At 33.0% G+C, this 13,397-nt stretch overlaps 1 protein-coding gene across 1 annotated transcript; it reads right to left on the reverse strand.

Annotated features, from left to right (window-relative positions):
* Positions 1-5,262: 5,262 nt before the first annotated feature.
* LOC143611599 (epoxide hydrolase 3-like) lies at positions 5,263-8,623 on the reverse strand. The gene is made up of 4 exons (XM_077085784.1): positions 8,324-8,623; positions 6,636-6,818; positions 6,298-6,539; positions 5,263-5,644 (listed from the first exon to the last, which is right to left on the reverse strand). The coding sequence occupies exons 1-4, from the start codon at positions 8,621-8,623 to the stop codon at positions 5,398-5,400; spliced, it is 972 nt and encodes a 323-aa protein (XP_076941899.1). The 3' UTR covers positions 5,263-5,397.
* Between the last annotated feature and the right edge of the window lie 4,774 nt (positions 8,624-13,397).

Genomic DNA, 13,397 nt, shown 5'->3' on the forward strand with positions numbered 1-13,397 from the left:
AATTGGTCTCATTCTACTATTATGCATTGAACATCATTTTCTTATGCATTATGCATTGTGCATGTAGTAATCTTTCTCTTTTGGAAGTATGAACTAATTGGGTTGGAGATTTGATGGTCTATGTCTATGTAGTTTTATCCTACTTTGTGTTTCATGTTCTTAAAGAAACCCTTATTTATTAAACAGGCTAATCATGTCAAACTCAAACATTGCATGTTAATTAATTTGATAAGTAGGTTAAACAAAAACATGTCTATTTTTATGTCTTGCTGAGAAATACTAGTTTTTTTTAAATAAAATGGGGTGTGAGGAATAAATATGTACCAAAATAAAGAATTTGAAACTTATTTATTAAAATAGGTGATTTTGATAGATTTATCATTTTCCACTCATAATCTTATTGGATAAAAATCATCTCTATTAATTTTTTTATTTTGAAAAAGATAATTAAAAAATGAACTAAACATATTGAAATTTATATTTTTATCTTCAGTTTTGTTTCCATCTAAATTAAAAAAACCTTTTTAAAATTGTTTTCTAAAATTTAAAGTTTTTATTATTTTATATTGGATTAAAAAATACTGTTTTTTAAGTCTTTGTTCTATTATTTTTTTTATTTATAATTGTTTTCAACCATATGTTTTTTCTTATATTAAGAGCATTCAAAAATAGAACTAGATTTAATGGCGTTGCTTAGTCAGAATATGTTCGGATCAACATCCGTACTAATACAATACCGGCAATCGAAAAACATACTATATTCAAAAAAATTGTTGAACAATACCGTTTCAACAAAATCTATACTAGAATGTCAAGAAAAAAATAAACATAATTGCGAATACCATAAAAACGAATGCGGGTACCTATCCCAATAATACTAATAGCAATACTCTTGTTGTTCGGTTGGAATCGTTTTGGTTTGTCACAATACCAGTACGTTACCAACACTCAAATACACAACAAAAATCATATCAGAATGTTGAGAAGAAAAAAATAAACACAACTATGTGTTCTACTTTTTTTAAATATTTAACAAACGGAAAAATAATTTTTACACATAATGATGAAAATATATTTATAAAGAAAAAGGAATTTGTTCTACGTAATAAGCATTTCAGATAATTTATATTAATGTCGTTATTTGGCTATATCATGGCTCCGCTAATATCAATTGTTTATGTTGTATGTTAGTTTTAAGCACAATTATTTTATTTTTATTTTGTACAGACCTTTTTATAATCATTTTCTCAGTTATTTTCAAGAAACTAGGAAGAAAAATCTTTAAAAAAAATTGTTAGTTTTATTATCTTTCAATTTATTCTTTCTTTTTCTATCTTCATTAAAAGTTTTTTAAGACATTAATTTTACCCAATAAAATTGTGTGTGGAAAATACCAATATCTATAAAATCACATATTTTGGTAAATAAGTTTCAAACGTCCCATTTTAGTAAATTTTTGTTCCTCACAACCCATTTTGGTTAAAAACTCTACACATGTTCAGTCATTTCCCATAAATCAAAATATGATTCGGAAACATAATACCCACACTACGTTTCTCAAACAAATTATTATCATGATTTACGGGTGTTTGGGAGCGAGTTCTAAAAGTGATTTTTATATAATGAGAAACGTCACCTGAAATAAAAAAGTAAAAGGGAAAAAAAGCAGCATTGGAGGTGGTGTTTGGATAGCTTTTAATGCTTGAAGATGTAGTAACCAACAACGTTTGTTGACAAGAACCTATGATCTAACAGTCACATTTGCACACACTAATGACTTGTTATTAGGCTTGCATACAATCAGATTCAAGCTGCACACTCTAATGTAAAACATGATCACGAAAATGATAACACACACTTGATAGCAACTGTAACACATTCTTTGTGACTGTAAGTCTGTAATGTCATAAGCTCAAGTCATGGACACAAATTGCTGTCAAAAATCATTAGTCTTAGTGATTCTCACACAATTTTAAAAAGATAGAAAAAAGAATCCTTAGTTTCCTGTCAATCAACTGTGCTGAAGTGATTTTACGCGGAATAGGATCAGGAACTATAATCACAAATACACAGTAATGAGCCCCCATAGTTATCCACAAGGACCCAAATACTTATATTAAGAACTTATGAAAAGAATGTCAGGTATAGGTTTTAGATATGTTTTAGGGCTAGTGTAGGTTGGTTCCAGGCCATTTTTGATGTTTAAGACCGGTGTGCCTTTGACTACTATGTTCTCCACTCAATTCTCTCTTGGGCTTTTATCTTGATGATGATTGTAAGGCCCCGTTACCGGTAGCCCTACTTTCGTGTTGGTTTACTCATAAACGCAGTTCTAAATATCAGAGTTAATTAAAACATTCGCGGAACATTAAAAACATTCAAACCATTACATTCCCTAACCATAATTCTTGTCTTATCGAGCATTCATAGTTATTTAAAAACAGAACATAGTCTTTTAAAATAAAACATCATAGCAAAATCTTCAGATGCCAGCTTCGTCCAACTCTGCCATGTGTCCTCCTCAAGCTACCTGCCTAATTCTACTCACCTGCGTGCATACTAAAAGTCAGTTACGCTGAGTGAGTTCTAGTTAATCACATACTCATACAATACCTTCTTACATTTCATACTTAACCTCTTAACTTTCTTTCATACACACATAAGTGCATACACTTTCATTCTTACCTTCATACTTTCTTTACATACATAATCATACGTTTTAAAGAGTCTTTCGCCCTATAACCTCACAGATATTATAAGGGTCTGGTCCTGACATTACATATATTATAAGGGTCTGGTCCCTAACATCACAGATATTATAAGGGTCTGGTCCCTAACATCACAGATATTATTAGGGTCTGGTCCCTCTTCATTACCATACAACCATGCCTTTCCTTCGTTTGTTAACCTTATTGCATTCATACATATAAGCAAATACATTATATTTACCTTATACGTAACACTACAACCTGACAGTACGTGCAATATCCGAAGATCGTTCACGTACTAACAAGCAATCATTCATACATTTCACATCATTCATATAAGGCATACACTTATCGGTTAGGATAAGTGTATTAACAAACATATAGAGTATGCACACAGCCCCGAAAACATAACACATAAGTGGGGCTAGAAACTCACCTGAATCCTGTTACGCTATCCGTTAATCGTTATTCCCTTCTTGAGCTGTGCACGGCTAACTGTATAATATTTACATGTATCAATTAACTACTACTACTCATGTTGTATTTCTATCTTTATATAACCCACAACGAACGGGGGTCCGGGGGCAGCGCCCCTGGCAGCAGGGTCTAGGGGCTGCAGCCCCTAGCAGGGTCCAAGGGGCAGAGCCCCTGGCTGGGGTCGAGCTGCCAGGTTAGCTTGGAAAAAATTTATTTCCATTAACTGTCTTAACACATTTTTCATTAGGTTTTTAATTTATTTTCTCATTTGCTAACTCCAGCGAACTTATCATTAAGCGAACTTAACAATAAGCGAACTTAACATTAAGCGAACTTAAGCATAGGCGAAATTAGTGTTTGGCGAAGTTAACCCTAGGTGAACATATGCCAGGCGAAGTTATCAGTTAGGCGAACTTGTCACCAGGCGAAGTTATCAGTTAGGCGAACTTGTCACCAGGCGAAGTTATCAGTTAGGCGAACTTGGCCTTAGGCGAAGTTACCAGTTAGGCGAACTTGTCACCAGGCGAAGTTATGAGGCGAAGTTACCAGTTAGGCGAACTTGCTTGCAAGCGAACTTGCTTGCAGGCGAAGTTCGCTTGTAGGCGAAGTTGTGCAGCAGCCGCCGCTGTTCATCCTTAATCCCCAAAATCATCATCGTTTTACCGAGAAATCCATGGGTATGGCGTTAACAAGTCCCGCGATCATTCCCATGGCCTTGTTTGGGTAAAACTTAGCCCGGAATGACGTAAGTTTGGACCTTTATGGTAAAAACGTTCAATACTAATGTTAAGGGTTCATTAATCGAGCCGTTTCCATTTTCGGGTTCATTACACTCGTTTTTATCATCAAGTTTACAACTTTATGTTTCGTTTATACCCGATCTACTCTCGTTCTAAGTTTCAAGACTAAACGTTTATAAAAACGAAATCTTTAGGATCAAAACATACCTTTTATACGTTCGGTGTGGTCGCGGTTTGCTTGGTTATCTCGTATATTGAAGATCTAATAATGGTCGGCTTGATTTTTGGACTCGAATCCGCTCTCTCTCTCTCTCTCTCGGCCGTATGAGGTGTAGTGTATGTGTGTGTTTTTGAGTGTGTAGAGATTTATGAAAGATGGAAATGATAGTTAGGGTTTTAGGATGGTTTAAGGGATATTTATATCCCTTAAAGCCCATGGACCTAAGGCCCATTACCCTTAATCCATCTTAATTAATCTAAGTCCATGATCCGTTCTTTACTCGGTATTACTTACTTAATAACGCGAAATCGCTAAACGTAACTTTCTTTATTTATCATTATAATATTCAGGATGTTACAATGATGATAAAAGTTTTTTACTTTTTCAAGGAATGTCTTTTTACCAATCCTTTTTGGCTTGAGAAAATGAGATTACAATATCAGCCTCTTGAACATTAATTTATCTTCAATATTCTGGTTTCCATGCTTTGTTTCTCTTAAATTAACCTTCTCCCAGAGACACTGTTTTTATATGTATTTGTCCATACTTGTACCAACATAGTAAAACCATTAAATGCATACAAACTTTTTACCAACTCTGCCTCACATGAGTTTGGTTTGGTAGTTAAAATTATACAATTATCTCCCTTTATAGTCCTGCTTGCGGTGCACACATATGATGTATATATGTGTGAACCCTCAGGTGGGCAAAAGTGAAATTGCACTAATTTTGACGTTATTTTACTAATCTCGTGAAAATAACGTTAAAAGTGACGGACGGTTAATCAGGCATCATGTAGTGGCGTTGATAGCTGAAAGATAAGGGTACATGCACCGATCAGCCGGTGTCCCGATGATTGAGTGCTATGTGCCTTATGTCCAAGGCTTAATGCAAAACTACTATCGAGCCGGGGGTCTCACCGGAAGCAGCCTCTCTATCCCTATGGGGTAGAGGTAAGGCTGCCTACATCTTACCCTCCTCAGACCCTACCATAGCTTTGCTATTGGTGGGATATACTGAGTACGATGATGATGATGATGATGATGATGATGAATTATCTCCCTTTACAGAAGCCACTTTCATCATTTTATTAAGTTAAGATTATTAACTCCTAATATCAAAATCGGTACAAATTCAAGTTTGACTAAAGATGGCAAACGTAAACACAAACAGCAAAAGAAAAATTGGTCTCGAAACGAAAACTTACTCGTGTGAATATTGATACATTAGTAAACAGACCCTTTGATCCTAATTAACGGCTGGCTACTTTATGAATAAAAGATGTGATCTCATCAGAAACTTCTTGCGGTTTCTCGTGCTGGATAAAATGGTGACCATCAAGTATGACAACTTCAATATCAGGAACTAGAGTCTTCATAACATTGCTTTCAATGTATGGTTTTGAAAAGCTTTCATATCCAATATCTTTATCTCCAATAATGAACTTTGCTGGAACAGTTATCTTTGATCCTTGCCATGGTGCCAGCAGCTCCCATGTCCTACAATTCAGTTTAATCATATCTTTTTAATAGGTGTTTTACTCGTGTCAGGTTGGTGAGTTGAATTCCATATACATAGTCGTATCAAATACACCAACCCTTACATAAAATCGTGTAACCTGAACATGACCCATTAAACCCATTTATCTAAATGTATCAAACGGGTTGGCAAGTAGTAATCAAGTTGTAAATGTGTTAATCTTGTGGGTGGGTTGTAATAAAATGGTTAAATGAGTCATAAATAGACCCGTTCAACTCATTTGTCTAAGTGTGTTAATCTGGTTGGTGGGTTGTAATAAGAGGGCCAATCTGGTCATAACTGGGTTGGTATGTCAACCTTCTTAGTTAAGTAGGTTAAACAAAACCCTAGCATGGCTTGTGTAGTAAAGCAGGTCAACCCTAACCCGTTAACGGGTTAGATATTACAGCCCGAAACATGAGCAGGGCATGACCGGTTTGACATGTTTAATTAAAAAGGTCAACCGAACAATCCCGTTTATCAAACGTGTTAGATATGACAAATTGACAACCCAAACTTGATTATTTTCGTGCCATGTTTCACGTCGTGTCAAAAACTGTCGCCCCTAAATTTCTTTATAAACAAGTTTAGCATCACTTCTATGGTAATCTTTAATGTGTAACTTCCAACTTACAAATCCATAGCGCGATAATAATTCAAACCACCCGTGAATCCGGACTCCTGAAACTTATCAGCATATATTTGGAGCTCCTCTTCAGTAATCCATGGTGGTAACTCTGATGGTATTTCCAGGTCATCAATAATCTCCATGCCAGGTGGTGCTATCATTACATCTGTTCTATTAATCAGCAAGAACTTCTTAATCACTGACAAGTGATCATATTTTGCAAAACCTCTCTCTGCTCTTCCTGCTTCCTATATTATTATTATTATTATTATTAGTTTTCAAAAGTTTAAAAAAATATATATATTTATAAAAATCATTTGTGTGAGAGAAAGAGGAAAATAAACCTGAAACTGGGAGATGTATAGCTGATCTCCAAATGATTGGTTGAAGAAAAGAGTAGGGTTGATGTGTGGGTCTCTAGGAAAGAATGGAACACATAGAGCAACTATGCCTTTGACTCTATCTGGTCTGAATAGGCTGAGATGCCAAGCAGCTGTTGCACCCCAATCATGTCCCACCACAAACACCTAATTTATAAGAAAAAACCAAAATGAACTCATTTTAAAATTATTGGCTATCAAAGACAAATAATTTAGAGCTGCAGTTTATATCATACTTTGTAGATTCTAGTTGGAAGAGTTTTTGTCCTTCTGCTGATAAAATCATGCGACTTTAACTGCAAAAGGACACAAGTTCTGGACACTCATCTGATCACATCAGATTTTGAATACTCCAAGAATCTAAAATCGTTGCTTGACCGACCTAGATTTGAGGACTAAAATAAAAGACCAACCATTTATTTAATGTGTTTTTAAACGAACCCATTTTCTGAAAAACTTCTACCATACCTCAACAAACATTAAAACTAGCGGCACAAATGAGCCAAGCTCGAGTTTTCTTAAGGTGGGGCTCAATTAGTTGACGGCCCAAGCTTGGCTCATTTCAAGCCTTATTTATAAAGCTTAAGCTCGGCTCGGACTTAACTCATTTATTATTGAAGTTTACATATATTTATAGGTATAATTTATATATATATACATATATATTATTTAGTTATTTTTTGTCACAAAGTTATATATGTTTAATATATTAAATAAAATCACAAAAACAATATGCTTGTTTAGACTTCCGAGTCTATTTGAGAATGAAGTTCAGGCTCGTTTATATCCAAAAGGATTTTTAACATATAAAAATGGTTTTTTTTTATTGCATGATTTCAATTAAGTGCTTTTTTGTTAAGACCTTAAATCTAGGTTACTTGTTATCTAAGATAGTTCTCATATGACGATTACTATGCAAAATGTAGTCGGACTGAAGTTGCCACCTAAGATATCAACTTCAACTTCAGAAGGGAAAAAAAAACCTGTGGACCCTCTTATCTAACCATGTTTGTAAAATCGTTATCTAAGATAGGTCTCATATGACGATGTCAGCACCTAAGAATCTAAGATATTAACTTAAAAAAAAAAAGTAGAAATAAAAAAATGGCAAATTGGAAATAAATAATCCCAACATTTGTGTATTGGCCGATAATAATTTCAACTTCAAAAATCACTACCACCGGCGGTCCCAACTTTCAACTATATTTGTTTCAATGGACTTCCGTTAAAAAACAGTTAAGTTTTTTTCCGAGTTTCAAACTGATGTTTTAGGGCTTTTGATCGGAAAAACGATACGATTCAACTGAAGTAAAACTTATCTCGAAACGGTGATTCAAATGACTTGATTTTTGTTAATTGAACACTCAAACACCCGAATTGAAACACTGTTTCGTCGCTTGGATCACCATTTCGAGATAAGTTTTATATTGGTCGATGCGTATCGAACAAAAGCCCTAAAACATTGATTTGAAACCGGGAAAAAAAAAACTTAAAGACGATAAATGTTTTTTTACATAGAACCATTAAGACAAAAGTAGTTGAAAGTTGGAACCAATGATAGTGAATTTTAAAGTTCGAATTATTATAGACCAATACACAAAAGTTAGGATTACATAATTCCAATTTGCCAAAAAAAAAAAATTATAGAGGACCTGTTGCTGATTAAAGTGATCAAGAAGGCCGATAAGATCAGCTACTATGTGGAACATGGTGTAGGAAGTGGGTGGTGGTGGTGAGTCAGAATCACCATAGCCACGGAGGTCAGGTGCAACCACATGGTATCCATGGCTAGCCAAGTGGTCAATCTGATGGTGCCATGAAAACCATGTCTCTGGGAACCCATGAAGGAGAAGCACAAATGGTCCTTGGCCCTTTTTCTCTGCCACGTGTATCCATATTCCATTGCTCTTGATTCTATGGTGATCTACATCACTTATCTTCGTTGATTCCATTTCTGTACTTTGTTTTTGTGTTTAGAAAACTAAATTCTGAATTTGCTTATAATGGTCAAAAGTAGTACTTTTAATACTTTATTGACAAGACTCAGAATTTATAATTATAAATGGTCAAAGGTACTATTTTCAAATACTTTATTGTTAATATATATTTTTTCAAAAGTAGTGTTTTGATGTTTAACAAGTGGTGAAGATGCTTCCAGATCTGTTGTTTGTATACTTTCAAATAAATATCTAGTTCTTTTTTTCTATTTTTTAATTTAATTTTATATTGTATTCTATTACATAATTGTTATATGAAAAATAAAAGCTATATATAATTATCATATATTATGAAAGATAATTTGTTCTATATAATTTAATTGGAGAATTAGCGGATTACATGGCGGTGTGTAGAGGTTTGTTGTTGTAGTTTAAATAAGAGTTTTTGAGAAAAGTTTGGAATTTGACGTGGCGCTTGTAAAGCGAGTTTTCAGCAATTGAGGTGTCGAGAACTCGTAAAGCACCATATTTTTCTGCAAGTCCTTTTGTTACCATGTATGAGCTACCATAATGGCCTACATCTTCACCCATTACACAAACACGGGCGTCTCGTTCCATTTCTTCTTCTAAGCCTTCGCGCAGAGCTTCAAAGAGCAAAAACTCATGACTGTGGAAGAAATAATGTATAATCATTATTACAACACCATCTATCAAACCTATAAGTATAAGTGTAACGGGTTGTAGGGTCGACATATAACTTCTTTCCTTCAAAAATTACTTGCATTTTCACTCTAAAAAGTCTTAAAATGTTGTAAACTTTTAACATCCAGGGTAAAAAGTTCATGTGTTTTTTCTATAAAAAAAATCATCATGTTTTTTCAAGTCAATGACAATTCGAGGAGTCCAGTGTGTGTGTGTGGTGGGACCGTCCTTTGGTTCTGCCATTGGGTTCGAGTTGAAACGTTTATCTTTTACTACCGTTCACAATGCTTCAATTCATGTTGAGTTGACCCGTTAACACTTTTTGTCCGTTCTTCAAGCATTTTTTTGTGTAAAATTTCTTAATTAAGGCAACGAGACAAGTATAATATTAACCGAATGTTAATATTATTAAGCAACTGAAAGTTATTAAGCAACTAATAGATAGTAATATTAAACAATTAACAACAGAAAATGCAGTAATAACCAAATTAGAGAATAAAGTAGACAAATTTAGGCCGGTAAACGAACCCAACGTTCATGAACTGTTTCGGAGGGAAGTTCATTTATTTAATAAACTAACGAACAAACATAAACAACAACTTTTTGTTGTTTAATTACACGAACAAACATGAATACACGTTTTGTGTCACACCCCGACCAACGGTGGAACATGCCGGGGCGTAACGTATTGATTGAACAGTAACTCAAAAGACACTAATTAAAGTGACAATAAACAATTTAATTTCATTAACATTAAACACGTACACAAATTCAATAATTATAACAATTGCATCATAGTTTTGTATAATATCCTAAGGTCAAACTAGTGTCTTCAATCTTGAATAGTATCAACTACTTGTACCTGTAGCATGTATGAAAATAGAGTTTGTCAACACGAATGTTGGTGAGAATACATAAGTTTTTAGTTGAGATATATATATATATATATATATATATATATATATATAGATAAAAACCACAATTCATATGTTGATGTTGAGTATTACAATTCTTATGAAAATGTAAACAACTAAATAGATGTGGACCCGTTGTTATTGATACGAAATCAATAGTACTTGGGTAAATGTATGATCATACTAGAGGAGGATGAGATACCAACCACCAAACATAAAATAAACACATAGAGCATAGTCATAGATATTGCAATAATCACACATAAACATATAACGAATTGTGTTTGAAATAGATGTAGAAATAAAACAATAAAAAGATTGAATAAGGTATACATGCTACCCCCGAAATATAAAAGATGGAAAAAAAGGGGTATGTAAACTCACATCAAGGACGAACGAAGATGATTAAGAAAATGAGAATGCGGAAAAAGTCACACGCGAACGTTAAAGCTTATAAGAAAATGAGAGCGAACGGACACGTTAAGTAATATAATAATATATATAAGGTTTTATTATATAAAATAATTATTTTGATTTAAGGAAACATAACTTAATAATTATTATTTGTAGTTTTATAAATATATATAAAATTAGTTTATTTGATTATATATAAAAACTAGCTTATATCCCGTGTTATACACGGGTTAAAAAAAATATTTCTTAAACATATTAATAAACACGATTTATGAATTTTTAAAAATCAAATAAATATATAATCACGTAAGTGAAAATTAAATGATTGGGCAAGTGTCTGTTCAATTTTCCATTTTATATTTTGTGAACGTCAGTTTCTTTTACTACAGTGTTTACAAATATTTGAATAATGCTTGTTTAGAAGGATTGTCATGAATATTTCCTTTGAGACTTTATTAGAAACCCATATGCTTTATAATTTTGCATGGGCGGGAATAAACTATGAAAAAAAATTAGATTGAATAATAGTAACAACCGTCATTTTATGTTTTCTAAAGACTCATTATTTCAACTCTGTAAGTTTATATTTGATACCAAATTACTTACTACAAAGTTGTATTTAATACCAAATTACTACCGATTGAATAATAGTGGATCACGGTTTTATAGCTTAAAAAGAAATAAAAAATAAGACCCACAAAATAAAAAATAATCACAACACCTTGTTTTCAAAATTGTAGACATAAAAACACCTTAATATAAAATTATGCTGACACGATATTTAAGCATAAAATAATTACAATTTTAGAATTCACAACATTCATATCTCAAGTTTATTCAATTCATTACATTTATCTCTCAATCTTCATCCACATATTAAAATTTTCATATTTGCCTCACACTCACAAGACATTAAGTGCATCATTAGCTCGAGTGAACTTGTGAAAGTAATTAACCTGAGCACGATGCGGCACGTCAACACTCTGAAAAAATTAACACTAATGCACTGCTCACATCAGCTCCAAATGTCCAAATATCACCATCAGTTGTCGGACGCGTTTAGAGTACCGGTGCAAGACGACCTCATTTATATATGTTTGTAGCAGCATGGCACAATCGCCCTGCATTTAAATAAAAACTATAATCACAAAGAGTATATAAAAATATATGATTATAGCTACTAAATTGCATTATAATCTTACCCCTTGTAAATGTTTGTCAATGTTATAGATAACAAGTAAACACCAACAAAAAGTTATCATATCAAAATTTGGTAATATTATATTCAACTTTCAACATCACAAAGAGAAAGCACGGAGGAGTATCTTTAGTTTGTCAATATTTTACAATAAATGTTGGTCTAACACTTAAGAGTAAACTTTGCATAAAATTAGGGACACCCTAAAATAAGATTTTTTTTTCCTTCAATAATATCAGCTGTTGAAAAAAAAATTTATTTTGGGTGCCAATGAATACATTAAAAAATAAATGTTGCATACAATTAGGGTCAAAAACTCAAATACGTAACTGAAAATTTTGGTTTTGGTTAGGTCCCAAAACTGAATCAAAACGAACTACTCGTGCACAATGTAATCGATAAAATTTGCCTCATACTGTGTACTTAAGTCATGTTAACTAATAAAAGAAAATATAAAAGAAATTCAGAAAATTACAAAGGAACTGTTTTAACTTTTAAGCCAACTCCATTTTGGGCAGAACCCGTTTTAACGAAACCAGAGTCTGTTTTGAAACAACCCATTTAGACCCAAACCAAGTTAATTTTTTTTAAACCCGTTTTCCATCATGACCCGTATTTGTTTAACCAGTCACCCGGGAACGCCTACCATGCTTACTTTTTGGACCCTATCATGAGCATAACTTTAAGTTTTTTCATGTATATAAAACCAATATGCATGAAGAAATCCCAAAAGTAAACTAACATAGGTCAATTGTTAAGCTATTATAAAAGTCTAACCTGCAAATCCAACAACCCATTGAGTCATATCAGATGAAGCTTCATCCACCAAAGCCTACATCTCCTGCACATTTAACACATAAAGAGAGACACAAATTATTTCTCACTTGACTAAAAATTTTAATTTTAAAGTAATATAACTTACCTTGGATTTTAGACATGCAGATGAATAGTCATCTTCCCAAAGTCGGCATGCATAATATTCATATAAAAAATCTCAATATTTAAATGTATTAATCACCTACATGAACATCAACCAGTTTCTCATCCAAATATGTACTTCTTTTGATTTAACCCGATTTTAGTTAAGTTTATGCAGCGAATTATAAAATGACAAGTGTACCCCTAACATCAATAATACAAAAACAAAATAACAATAAAATTAATATGAATATCAGTTATACACTTCAGTTAAACGGATCTTTAAGTTGCTAAAGGAAACCTTGAAGAGTATAACTGGTTTTTCACAAAAACCGATATATACTTAGTTAGCTTATAAAGTTGTTACAATATATGGGTGGTCTTGGTAAAAAAAATGAATACTTGAATGCATAGTAACATTCAATATCTGATTATCATATCTAGTATCAACATTTAGACCATTGACTTTTATTGGTCAAAACAGACCAAAATGTGTCAAACTACCCAATAAGTGAAAAAGTCAAAACTTGACAGAAAACTAAAATTGCCATCATTTTTTTCCCCTTCCACAATTTCCAACGTGACCACACTCCTCTTTTCGACCCAAACTCATTCCGATCATACTATTTCAAAACAACTTGTT

The sequence above is a fragment of the Bidens hawaiensis genome, unplaced genomic scaffold (assembly GCF_021521415.1).
Source record: "Bidens hawaiensis isolate Kalapana, Puna unplaced genomic scaffold, B.hawaiensis_p1.1 tig00031785_1, whole genome shotgun sequence".
Lineage (NCBI taxonomy): Eukaryota > Viridiplantae > Streptophyta > Magnoliopsida > Asterales > Asteraceae > Bidens > Bidens hawaiensis.

Bases quoted from the DNA above. Each gene is read 5' to 3' on its own strand.
- LOC143611599 (XM_077085784.1), bottom strand. From the start codon at position 8,623: ATGGAATCAACGAAGATAAGTGATGTAGATCACCATAGAATCAAGAGC. The intron at 6,540-6,635 runs GTTTATTTTCCT...ATAATAATATAG, and splicing joins TATACATCTCCCAGTTTCAG to GAAGCAGGAAGAGCAGAGAG. The intron at 5,645-6,297 runs GTAAGTTGGAAG...ACTGAATTGTAG, and splicing joins TATTATCGCGCTATGGATTT to GACATGGGAGCTGCTGGCAC.